The following is a 14169-nucleotide window of genomic DNA, read 5'->3' on the forward strand; positions in this document are numbered from 1 at the left end:
TGGGTTTTCTACAGGCAGTCCAGTTTTCTCCCACATCACAAAGTATACAAATATAAAATATATAAAAGAAATCAAGGGATATTCAGCTAAAACCAATAGACTGAAATTAACACACATAAAACCTGGTTAATGAAACCATGAACCCCATCAGGTGGAGTGGTCAGCAATACCACCATCGGTTTCATTACTCAAAAACATCATGAGTTCTGCCAAGTTACATCTTTATCTCCAGTGTTGTGCATTTTGCATGTATTGCATTTGAAAGCACACAACCCTTTCTAGAGCGAGGAACAGAGACTTCAAATGGGTCTAAGTTGGTTGGAAGATTTAATTTCATTCATGTTTCTCAAGTTCCAAGCAGAGATCTTGTTGACTAAATGCTGACATAAGCAGACAAATGACAGCGCATGGCAAGGCTCTTCTTTGTTCTCTATCTGTTTTCTATACCACCATCTTCACGAGAGTCGCATGTCATGAAACATACCTGTAAGGCAAACAAAATTCTACATGTTTTAAGTCACAAATTTGACTTCTGTGCAGTCCTCCACAGAAACTGTGGAGCCGTTTGATTGCCTGGCTCTATTTGATTCGTCAAACGGAGTTAGAAAGTAAAGTGTATGTTGCATTAAAAGTACAGTATTCTGAAAGTAGAATCGATCACAAAAGTTACTTAAAAGAATGTAACTGCCCTCTTATGCTCAAACAAAATGTTCATGTCTGTGGCACCAAAATTGACTACATACATTCCAGCATAAGTCCGAGCCCGATCTCTATCAGGGGGGGATGTCAGATGAAGGAGACTGAGGGTGAAGACATCAAAGAGGCCCCCAGGGAACCGAATAAACCTGGATTTAAACTCCATCTAAACTCATTTTCTTTTACCATTCAACTTTAACCCTGAGCAAGAGTTTGTAACTTATACCTTTGGGTTGTGGTTACTTCCTAATTAATTAAAGTGATCCATATGCAACTGCCATAGGACATTATGTAACAAACCTACATGCTTGAACAAAAGCAACGACACCCTACTATGTACCTAAAACTCACTGCTGACCTACATAGTCCCTTGTCATCCCACACATATTGGCCGTGTGTGAAACTGCTAGCTGCTAATTACTTTCACATTACAGAACAGCAGAGTGATCTTGGTGGCTTTCCAAGACCACCTACACTGGGACTCGGCGAGTGCACATTTGCAACGCATACCATCAATCACACTTGATCTGCTTTAATGTGCAAGCCCACATTTAGGGCAACATGCTGGCTGGCATTCACTACGTAATGAGGAGTGAGACTTGTTTGGCATAAAATCTGGGCTTGGCCTTCCAATTTCTTGTTTTTCTTCTAGCTTTATTATTACTGAGCATAGGATGCTCTTGGGCACAGGTGTCAAACTCAAGGCCTGGGGGCCAGATCTGGCCCACCACATGATTTTATGTGGCCCGCGAAGCCAAATCTAGAGTGTCAATTTCCATGATTCTTGTAAAAATCTGTACCAAGATTTCAAACTGTCATAGATCATAAATGATAAAGTTGAGGTATTACAAGCATTTTTGTGTTACCAAACGTGACAAATACATTACCCTTGATTTCTGATTCCAAAACCAGTTCATAAATTGATGATGTGAATATGATGAGATGATTAAATATGTTTGTTCACAGTCATAACGGCCCTGTGAGGGAAACCGGAACAACAATGTGCCCCGCGAGAAAAAGGTGTTTAACAACCCTGCTCTTGAGTATACTCATGACATAGTAGAATGATCCACATTTATGGAGTAAGTACTACCCAAAAAAAGATTAGCTATACTGAACAGACAACATACTTTTCCAGTGCCATATGGTTAATATCACCATTACCATCAGCATTATTGACAAGAAATCACAGGTTTTTCTACAATAAATATTTTGCTTTCTGCTGTTGTTCTTCATACATTTAGGCAGCATTTTCCTGGCTAACCACTGGGTAATGACAAAATATGCTTGACATTATCTTCCATGTCATCTCTGTGTACATTATCTGGGCTGTGGTTACAATGGAAAGTTCAACTGTACTTTTTAGTTATAAAATAAATAAAGGTAAAAACATATGGCTGCCAATGTAGAAGCTGGCAAACTTGTGGGCCATTTTTTTAAGCGCCGAAAGCAAACTTGGCTCAAGAGTATGAATTGGACTGTGACCATTCAATATTTGGTCCACATGCATTTTGCCAAATTGGTAACATTACTGATAGGTTGTTGCTGTAACAGCTGAAGGCGAGCATCTACTGGAGATGCCTGCCTAAAACCAACATGAACTGAGAAGATTGGTAGCTGTCTGAAATCCAATTGGGGTTAAATTATTATAGTTAATTATTTATTTATTCATTGGCAGTCAAGGAAGAAGCAACAGTGAAGAGTTGAAGTATAAATGTACCACATACCTTGGTATGCTCTGAGAGCTTGTACAATTTCTTCATCTTCAAGTGCTTCTAAACTAAAGTTTGACTGCGAGGTAGTGAGCTCTTGTGGCCAAAGCTTAGCACCAAAAAGGCAACCATGCAGAGGTTAAGCAAACAACCTGTGAGATCACGCGGGCCTAAGCCTCTTATACACGCCCCTCTGAGGAGAACATCATTGACGTTTGATAAATGTGTAAAGGTTAAGAGTTGACAAAGATATATGGACCAAGAGTACATAACCAATAAAGCTTCTTCTACACCATGGCAGATGTCACCCAAAGTGTGTAAAATACACAAGTTTTCAAGTTTGAAGATTCTCTCTGTCGAGTGAATGACAATTACAAAAATTAATTACAGAAATATCTGCTTTTATTTTTTACTTTGCTATTTTTCAGTCTGATGTTACTTTGATTGATATCACAGGCTGACAGTAAAATTCAGCCTACTGTTCGTCAAGTACCTTTGTGAAAATACACTACAGTACAGTAATATCATTCTGAGTTTTCTGGGGGTTAAGCCAGGCCTGACGAAGTCTTGGTTCACATCAATCATTCAGTCTTTCGACAAAACTGTATAGATTTTTTTTCTTACTCGGTGGACATCTTCCTCTTTCCCCTCACCCAGTCACCTTCTCCTGCTGTGAGTTGCAGAGCAAAGGAAAGGATTTTCATTTCCTGACATGTTGAAACCAATGCCTTTGAGATTGTTGTTTTGGTTTTTTTCTGGAGGGGGTGGGGTGAGGTGGGGTCCTAAAACAGACAGAGTCAGATATATAGAGAGACAAGAAACAAGAGTGCGGTGTAGGAGGACTGTTGGCATGTGGGACAGCCACATCAGTAAGTAAACGTAAACTTAGGTTGGTTCCAAGTCAGCGTCAACCTTGATCAAACATCTACTGGGACGTTAAATAACCGTACAGAGTGGATACACTGTATACAAAAACAGAGAGAGAGATTTAAGTACATTTTTCCCCTCAGCACTCCTGATGCTTTTTCTTCAGTAAGAGTGAGCAATTCAGCAGGGAGTGACAGAATTTCAAGGGTTTTGTGTAGAAATTGGTGGTTCAGGGTATTTCAGATGACAACATTCTTTCCCCAGGTTAAAATACAAAGTTCTACAAGTGGGACTGAACCGGACAAAGCCAAAAGGGACAAGAAAATACAACTACAATGAGAGAGAGTGATTCCCTCCTTTTGGCTATTGCACCACCTTCGATAACCCAACAGATGTCACCATAAAACTCCACAGTCATTTAACACAAAACTCCCTGAGAGTTGACAAACCAACTAATCTGGACTGAGTGTCCATACACTGTCCTTCTCTTTCCTTTAACTTGTGTTTCTCTATAATCAAATGCACATTCTGTATAGTTAGGTGACAGGTGAGGGGTGACTGGCTGCATCCGATTCACATATGTACTGACGCAGCACGTCAACAGACGTAGATGATGACAGCTTCCTTCTGCACCGCCCACCACCAGTGTTGAGTTAGCAAAGCAGTCTGAGCATTGAAGGGCAAAGACGAGCGAGACACGCTACTTAGGTTTACCCTTGTGGTGAAAGTAAAAAAAAAAAATAATAATAATGCTCTTATTTTAAGATGCAATGACTGTTGGAGTATGTGCAAATAAAAGAAAAACCAGATGAGATTCTCTTTTTTGAGAGAGAAAGGTCTGGTCTAAAAAATGTTTTGCAAACCCAAAGTAGAAAGCGAGTTTACGGAAGGAAACGTTGGGATAGAATGAAAGCTGCACTACCTCAAGCGTCACATTCCAGACAAGTCATTTGAAAGCAATTGAAATCTACGCAGATGTAAATTGGGGATTGAGATGAGTACTTCGTTGGGGGAGAGCGCATAAATTGAGACTTAATGCGTGTTACAGTTTCTTTTCCTCTAGCAACATTTTTGAGCTAGAAGGTTTCTCTTGAGACACACATTTTTCAGCTCTCTTTCTCTGCTTTTCATTCAACTGATTCTGCTCTTTAAATCTTGCAGTTGCAGGGAGATTAGTTGCCTCTGCAGTGATTGTGACTTCTGTTCCATCTTCACTGACTACTGAGGGGAATGGAAGGTCATTGTCTTAATTTTCAATGGCCCTCAACTTGTCTAGTGTAGTTTTCAAACCATTCATCAGATCCGAAACCAGTGGTGATGCATGCTGAGCTATGTAGGAAAGATGAGCAGTTTCCCTTAGAGTGATGCGGTAAAGATGTAGGCTGGCTAGAAAGCCATAGTCTAGCCACTGCTTAAGGTAACCTCTTAGCTTTGCTTTTTGGTCAGGCTTACAGGTCTTATTGGTTTGGATCATATTTTGAACAAATAGGCACATCGGCAAGAAATCTATTATCATAGCCTTGATTGCTCTGTATTTGTGGATCCGAAATCTTGTTCCAACAGATTTGGGAATCATACACAAAAGTACACACAGCTGTTCCGTGAGTAATATTAGTACCCTCCAACATTTTCCACTATTTCTGAATAGGGTGTGGAGGTTTAGCAACATGTCATCTACCTCCTGAAAATAACTAATTTCAATGAATGCATCTTTGACGGCCAATTCTATACGATGCGCACTGCAGTGAACAAGTAGCAGCCAGTCTGGTTCTGTCTTCATATTCGTGAGTGCCCATATTGACACTGGCACCATCAGCGCAGGCAGACACCATACTTTTGTTATACTTCTCACCAGTTATATCATACACTTCAAAGGCAGCATCTACACTTTTCTTCAGACAATGAGCACTTGTTCCTCCAAAGTCAGGCATACGTTGACACTTCAGGAACAAGTCAAAAGGTTTTCCTCACTACTACTCTGGCATATATCAATTCTTTTTCTTCTTTTGTTTTTCTAGCTTCTGTGCCATCCTGTTCGAAGGAGAAGTTTCAAAATATTCTTCATGTCATCTCTCATCGCAGTAGCTATGTATGATATAAACTCTCTACATCTAACGTCACTATCTTTTCCTGATACGAAGTTGACTCCATTCTTTTTCTGCAATTCAATCAGGTATTTGTAATCGGACATTGAATTCTCACGCATGACCACAGCTAAAGCTGTAGTCATATGATTCCTATAGTGGTTCTTGCTTGCTTTATCGAACATTTGTTGAATGGAGTTCTGTTTGCGAAAACCATGTGGTTGTGTGGGGCCAGTGCTTACTCTCACAGTACAGTTGGAATCTCCGTTTCTAGGTTGGTCACTTGATGAGAACCCTTGATGACCAGTTTCAGGAGAGGGTTGTGAAAACTTTTTTTTTTGCCCAATCATGGATGGAACCTGACTGTACATGTCTCGTTACATTGCTCTTGTGAATATACTTGACACCATCTACATGGGCCAAAATTCCCTTCAGAAATCTACAAATGAAAAGATAATTTCCTGTTTATTTTTAACAAATTATATGTACTCAATGAATTATGACATCTATTTTCATTAAACTGAAATTAGATCTCACAAATATCATTTATGTTAAATAAATAATCCCTCAAATGTCAATGCAGTAAAAAGAAACAGAAAACCATCAAATAATTATGAAATTGATTGGAAAGATACGAAACTATTAAAATTATATCATTAAATCAATACACTTATACTTAGAAATATTCAGTGAACATACATTGGGCTTTCAGTCAGACAGCAATTATTGATTCTTGAATAAATTATATCTTCTTAAAATCAATGTAATTAAAAATGATATAACAACTAGCCCTTTTAATTTCCCATTTTATTTGACAGTTAATAAAATTACACATTTTAGCTGTCGCACTTATACTTTAAAACGAAAAACGAAACGTCGATGTCATGCTCGGAATCAGATTCACATACCTGACCAGACAATCCCCTCATTTTGACTTCTTTTCGTATTTCCGTAACATGATTGGAACATATTTTACACTGAAGTAGTTTTAATCGACCCCCTTTATTATCTGTCTCATACACAAAATCTTCGTGAAAGTGCCATGATTGAAACGTTTTAACAGTAACAGTTTCCCCGCGTACAACATTTTGAAACCGTGCCTTCTTACTGGGAGCTGCCATGTTTGTTTGATTATCAAGAAGTCTCGCGATATGGGCCGCGCGATATCCCGTAATCTCGCGTGTCATGAAACAATACAACATTAACCTGTTAATAATCATTTGTGAGTCGTCTGGCGAAAGCCAGCAGTAAATTTCTATGTAGATCTATAAATTATCCGTATTCGTTTTCATACGTCTACTGTCTACACAAATTTTTATCGCGAACGGTCATTTGTTCGAGGGCCACAAAAAAAAAAAAAAAAAAGGAGCAGACTGAAAACACCCCCAAGCTGTAGTTTGGACATTCCAGCTCTATAGGAAATATATACATGAAGATTAAAAGTTTATCATGCTAAAATGATTAAATATTGGATATGAACTAGGACCAACGGGTATAGGGTCATGAGATCCCTGCAGAGGGCCAAATCCAAATGGGTCGGCAGCAGGCTTGAAAACATACTTCCAAAGACAAATATTAATGATGGAAATTTGTCAATGAGTAATAACCATTTTAATGGAAATATTTTTCTCAAAGATGCCTGTAAAAACCAGACTGTGGTGTTTTTCAAACTAGGTTGAGGAAAGACATGCTCCAGTTTTCAGTTTGAGTTTCCTTAATGCAATACAAACAGGGTTTTAAAGATTTACTCTGACAAGTACAGGGGATTTAAAAAGTCAGGTTTTATCCCACCCCCCTAGTAACTGTAGCCAGATCTATACCCATTAAGCTGAGACTAAGTTAACAAAGGTGAAATTTGATAAAACTGTAATGAAGCACGGCCTCAAGGAGCTCTTTAAGGCAGTGCTATCCCCTGCAGACCTCCATGTTAGAAAATGCCAAGCGCAGACTGGTAATTGATATGCAATATGTGTGGCCTATTCCATTAGACTCAAAGTGTCACTTTGTCATCAGGACACATTGTGTAAACAGCATGGCCTTATTTGCAGCATGGACCATGTCATTACATCAATAAAAATACATTAAGAATGGTATGTGGCATGCACAGGTTGTTCTTTATTCAGAAGACATAATAAGTGTGTCACAAAAGTTAAAGAGAAATATGTAGAAGGTAAGAAGAGCAATTTAAGTATCACTGTCTTCTTTGCACTTATTTATAAAGCAGCAAAAACTGGTGAGCGTTGACGTGTCAGACAATGCCTGAATTAGACTAACAGATTTAGGCCTCGCCATTGGCACAAATTGCAATAATGAACAGTTGTGCTGATCAGACTGGACATATTTTGTTGGGAAACACAAAACCCATTGAAGTGTAACAGAATTCATGATAAAGGATTTGGGGTGTGATGTCAGAAAGAAAAGTGTTTTTTGTTTTTTTTGCTTACCTTCTGTGTAGTGTGACAAATCAACCCAAACTCTGTAACATGGCACCTTGACATCAACCGATAGGATAGCGTCTTGCAATTGTCCATTAAGAGAAACAAGGAAATTGAAGGAAAGGAATTCTGGACTTATGGCAGTAGCACCTCAGCAATTTTTATGTCATCTTTCAAGGGACATAACATGACGTTGCCTGCTTGCTAACAGTATTAAAAGTATGTGAAGATTACCTCAACTTCCCCTTGAACAGAGAAGGCAAAGGGACTCATGGAATGGCAAAAACAAGAGCGGTACTTATAGCAAAAGATGACAATCTGGGAGAATGATCTTTGTTTGGAGTTGAGGATTGACAAAAAAAGGTCAAACTCAGGAATATGAATCCTAATTCGCTGCATAAAATTAAAAAAGGATGCTGAAGCTGTTATTTAAAGGTCAAATAACTACATTTTGTGACTTCAAGAATGTAGCTTTTGCCTGCGCCATGAAGGTCCCCCCCAAACTCCCCTCAAGTAAACTGACCTCCAGAGTCGACAGTAATTTGCAGGAAAAGGTTTTCATGCTTGGCTTCAGTTTATAGTGGTCGAAACTTTATCAAACGTCTCGAGTGAGGATCAGAGGGAAGTGTGTTTATCCCGTGATAGAACGCCTGCTTCGCCAAAGCACAGCGACCGCTAAAAACATAAACTTGCTCCGCACAATCCAATTTCAGGGAGACAGAGCAGTTTCCTGCCAATATTACCCAAAGTCAATTTCTTAAAACTGTATTCACATAAAGCACTGGCTTGGCGTAGCATTGATCAATAAAAAATACAAGCCCAAATCTGTCTCCTACAAGTTTCCTCCAACAACCTTGCATATTGTCAGGACATTCCAGGCAATAATTTACTGGAAAAGATGTCTAACCTTTACGAGGATCACACATCATAAGACATGCCATAATAAATGAATTCCACATCACACAGGGGAGATAGAAACACTAAACACGGGCTATGTGATACATTCCGAAAGAAATGTTCTGAATACTTTTTAAGAATTAAAGCAAACATTAGAAAAATATCCTCTAAAAACCTCATCCTACTTAGCAACAAGCCACATTGACATTTAGCAGATGCTTGCTGCTGATACTGAATGGGAAGTGGCAGAAAAAGAGAGCAAGATGGATTGTTATTACTTTTTCCCAATATTCACATACGTTGTCCAATCAAGTTCACCTAGTCAGGGTCATCTGTTTCTAATATACGGTATGTCACATGTCTGAGAAAGCACTACATGTACATTATTTTATATGACAACAACAAGAAAATGTTTTTTTTCTCCAATGTCTAAAGGACTCTTAACCCTTTCAGCTCTAAAATGGCCATTTGTCTCCATGACACTTCCTTTACTTGAACCACTGTAGCAGTCATATTTCATGGTCATATTCTTAATTTGCAAAAGAGGTGTCTACTTGCTTATGGCGAGATCACACTGCAGGATTTTTTAGCCCTGATATTGGCCCGATTAGCTATCGCGAGTGATTTCCCAGATAGGGCCTGACAAACTTTGTCAGGAATGGCAAAACATTTTACAGCATGGCATAATTCACGACCAGCGATTTGGCCCTATAATGGCAACATAAAAAGATGAGGATGTTTTATTTCTTTTTTTTGTATCTTCCTTTTAGTGTGAAGTAGCAATAACGACTCTCCGACAGCAACCTTGACATCGACCATTGCCTATATTATGACAAGTGGTTTACCTCCCTTTGCTCACTTGCCGTTCCCAACATACTTGAGCACCGTTGCCACAATTTATTCACGCGCAATGTACTTAGAACTAATGATGACTAAAGCTTTACAGCACGATTGATGATCATAAAATAACGGATGCAGTAGTAACAGAATACAGTACATCGGGTAGTGTTGCCACTGTCTGAGCAGGATCTTATGGCAGTAGTCTGACTCAAAAGATGAAATTTGTCCTGTCATCTGATCCAGGGATTGCTGAACTACAAATGGGGAAAACCTACCAAGAATAGTACATATATACAAATTTCATTTCTGAGGTTAGCAGAGCTGCGTCACAGCTCAGAGATTGTGAGTTTGCATCAGAACTCACGCCTTCCCGTGTGGAGTTAGCATGAAATTGGAAGGGTTTAAAAAAAATGTTATTATTTCATGCTCATGACAAGAACTAATGTTGATTAACAACTTTTTGAAGTACTTTATGAAATCTTAAAAATCTCACACTGTGTCTGTCGCCAAAAATGGGCACCGACAAGATGAGGTAAGGGTAGTAAAATGGGGCAAGGCCCGGAGGTTAAATGAGACAACAACAACATTGTCAAAATGATTAATGGTTGCAGGCTTGCGGCTAATGGACCGACGTACAGTATACACTAATGCAACAAAGCAGCAGATGGTCAGGATGACACCACGAGCGAGCGCAGCAACACCTCTTTTTAACCTGTTTGTAAATTGCTTCCATCATGTCTGTCAAATCGTCAGATGACACAGAGCAGCACCGAGAGCGGGACAAGCTCTGATACATTAGTGCCGCCCTCCCACTTCATCCCCCTAGATGTGAAGTACCTTTAGTGTCAACTTGGCGCTCCATTACAGACTCTAGCGTGACAGCTGCGCCCAACATGATCTATAGGCTACCTGAGTGTTATTAAATAGCTAAATGCAATTCTAAACAGATTTCACATGGGGGCCTGTACTCAGCAGAGGATCTTTTTACCTTCTTAGATGAATGCCCAACGTCAGGAACATGCACACAATTTATGTAGTCGGAAAACATTGTCGTCAATTTATTTTTATAGGCTTGTCACAGATTATTACTTTGCAGCCTAAGGCTACAGCGTGATTGATGGAAGGAGTGGAAGCGTTTTGAAACAACGCCAGACAGAGGACACATTTCTATAAAATATTTGTAGACCTTTGGCCCAATTTGATTTCACCTTTGCAAGCTACAATACTAACATTTCAGAAGAGACTAAGGTGAAGATTTTTTTCCCCTCTTCTAATGAATTAAAGTCAATTTTACGTAAATGTTCAAGAAAAGTCAAGAGTTAGATTAATGTGTAAAATCATCAAATCAACTTGCATCTTAAATCCTGACAAAGAAGCAACACTGTTTCTCATTGCAATATTTTGTGAAGTCTGTGTATTTTTGCAAACAGGACGAAAGGATTTAGTTCATATGTGATGCCAGCTGGACTATCTAACTGGATGCGTTTTTTGATTGAAGACCTCATCAGACCACAACTTACAAAAACAAAAAAAGAACATCCACCACATTTGTACTTTATTAATGTACTGATGTGTTTCCCAAATTCATCATTTGATATCTTATTTTAACCACAACTCAACATGCACCAAGAGTACGAAAAAACTGCTTACTCATTTTTTCCTAAAAATACATTAGCTTAAATAACCAGTGATAAATAATGTTTAACTATTTTTCCCCAACAATTTTATTGTGAAGTGAAACAATGATCATTAAAGTGCACCTTTTCAAGAAACATTTGTCTTAAAGTTGACAAAAATACTCCATTAATCTTTCTTTTTTATTTGGGGCATATATACATATATGTAGGGTCTGCATATTTTGGTGCCAATTTGAAGTACTGGGATTTTCCCTCTGCAAAGCATCATTTTAAATCTGAGTATCTTGCAGTTGAGTTGTAATTAGTCAGAAATTCAAATATTATGAGCAGTTTTAAGGTTCAATCCCCATGTTAGACTATTTGAAAGTGAGAGAATAATCTTTATACAAATATTGATCTATTGACTACAGGGACCATGTAAGATGAAGTAACCGACAGCAGCAAGTAAAAGACAACTATGCCTTTCAGTTTCTTGCCCGTCATGTGTCCTGGAGTCTCTTCCTCAGTTCAAACATACAGTATTATAGGCTGACTGTAATCATCCCCTCACGTCCCTGCTGCAGCGTCATGCTGCCCTTTTCGCTATGAACATGCTAATTAAACTGTGACTGTCACAGAAAACATCTTTATCTGAAAAAAAAAAAAAAAGATCGCGCCAGAGCTCAATTTTGACTTCCCGAATACTCCCGGAAAAAGTCATTTTATTCAGAACATACACAGAAAGAACTGTATGAAATGTAGACAACACTCAAAGACAAACTCATTTTTAGTAACAAATAAAAATACAACCAGACTTTTTTTTTTCTTCAAAAAACAGGACACTGTTTCAAAGTGACAGTGGAGAAAATGCACAAACATAATTTGATTAATTAATTTACTGCCCGCAACGTCAGAAAATGAGCGCAAATGTTGATCACGCTTTTCCAAAGTAAAAGCTAAGGTTTGCAAAGGTCTGATTTTGATCAAACAAATAGCTAACTTGTTTCCTTCCATGGAAGATGACAAAAAAAAAAAAAAAAAATATATATATATATATATATATATATATATATATACACACATTTACTGTCAAGACGCTGAAATCTGAGTATTTGGACAATGTCGCTCATTGATTAATTATGTACCAAAATAGTTGATTAATTACTTACCTCTCTAATTGCATGTGAATGAATGTCTATGTTGTCGATAGCGATTGCATTTTACGTAGTTGTACTTGTAGTTTGTGTCTCTAGAGAGGGGGAAACAAAATCATTTCCGTATTTCACTGTGGATGTGGCGGTCCAATTCGAAAAATAACAAATCTTTTAAACATCAGTCTGGATAGATGGATGGGTGGATTAAAAAGGCCTCCTGCTTCTCTATAAATGACGGAGGGCCGGAGGTTAGCAGGCACAACGGCCCTCCAGCTGACCGGCTGAGAGACTCCCATTGTGGGCCTGAGGAGTCCAGTCCCTTAACCGTGTGGATGCTGCTCGGTGACAATGGGCCCCATCAACTAAACAGCAAAGATCATTTACATGAGAGGGGGGACTTTCATTGTTTGCACGGGGCGCCGCTTCATTGACACGTATGGGATTATCGCGGCCAAACAAAACCAATAAGGGAGGGGAACAAAGAAATGCCCAGTGCGTGGTTTGGGGTGACTTGAACTGTCTTTGCAATTTACGTGGTCAAATCACAAGAAGAGCATCGCAGAAAGGACAGTGCTGTGATTTTTGACCCGCGCGTGTGCGGATTAAAGAAAAGAAAAAAAAAAATCCAGATCATAAATAGTATGTGGGAAACGTTTGGAGACTCACCGGTCGCTCCAACGTCCAGGAAGCCGAGGAGCAGCACGACCATCCAGCCTGGACACCCCCGGAGACAGCCGTTCGCCACCGCGGGCCCACTTGGATACATTCCTTCGACTCTGCCTTACACCTTGACCAGCTCTAAACATCCGCCAGTCACAAGTTGTGCTTCGAGACCCTCCGAAGGCTTGGCAGCCAAAAATCAAGATCCACCGCGTGGACACGACAGCCTCTCGGTGAGGGTCTGCGACAAAGTTCAGGCTCACGGGTTTCGGGTGTCTCTTGCCTCCTTGGCCAACTTCTGCTCACGTTCTCCTCTTCCCCGTCTGTTCAAATGATCGCAATCCTGCTCTCCCACACACGTCTGCAGACTGCTCGTGGAGCACACGCTTGCTTGCCCCCGAGGCCAGAACACCTGGCTCCACCTGCTGGCCATCACAGGAACACGCAGAAACTGACTGTGGTCGCAGTCACATGAGAGTAGATATGTGCAACCAGGATTTGAATTAAAAATTATGTTGTAAAAGTCACATTATTTCAAAGTGATCACATTTTTAATAGCTTCAACGCAATATTTTCAGTCTCCTGAGATTCACCTGGCTACAATTAGCTGTCTGAAATTCACCCTCTAACACCCAGCCAATCCTGTTACGCTTTCTTAGTCACGTGACGTCCCATACTAAGAAAGCCTAAGTGGATTGGCTGAGTGTTGGTTTCTGACTTGAAGTAACCCTGCCTTCTTAACCTAGCCAATTAGAAATAACAATGTGAATTTTACAACCAGTAATTTTCAGCGGCATTTTTAATTCAAATCCTGGTGGCACATATTTAATTCCATACAGTCGCCACAATATGTCAAATTAATGGATGACGTCTTTATTATTTAAAATGGAAAAGATGAAAAATAAATACATTGAATCAAGATATCATTTGTTGTTCCTGTAGTACTTTTTGGTTTGTTGTCATGCAGGAAGACCCATTCATGACACATTTTGAGTGTGGGAAATGGGGATTTCTTCCAGAGAAATGGAACACCCCGAGTTGGTTTGTTGGGGTGCAATCCATGCAAAACACAAGAAATAAATGAGGGGTTCAAACCACGAACTGAACACCACACCACTGAACCAGACACAGAGGATCAATAAAGAAATCCACTGCATCCTGGTTGGATACAATTACCTACATATAAAACGATTGAAACCATATTCAAT

At 39.4% G+C, this 14169-nt stretch overlaps 1 protein-coding gene across 2 annotated transcripts in view; it reads right to left on the minus strand.

Moving 5' to 3' along the window:
* ror1 (receptor tyrosine kinase-like orphan receptor 1) overlaps positions 1–13762 on the minus strand; it is a 154124-nt gene extending 140362 nt beyond the window's left edge. The window contains exon 1 of one of the 2 annotated variants that reach the window (XM_061825764.1): positions 12968–13762. In XM_061825764.1, coding sequence (XP_061681748.1) covers positions 12968–13067 — 100 coding nt within the window. In that variant the 5' untranslated portion in view covers positions 13068–13762. The remainder of the gene's footprint in view (positions 1–12967) is intronic. The other variant, XM_061825765.1, reaches the window with a different exon arrangement.
* Between the last annotated feature and the right edge of the window lie 407 nt (positions 13763–14169).

This window comes from Syngnathoides biaculeatus, chromosome 7 (genome assembly GCF_019802595.1).
Source record: "Syngnathoides biaculeatus isolate LvHL_M chromosome 7, ASM1980259v1, whole genome shotgun sequence".
NCBI classification, from domain to species: Eukaryota; Metazoa; Chordata; class Actinopteri; order Syngnathiformes; family Syngnathidae; genus Syngnathoides; species Syngnathoides biaculeatus.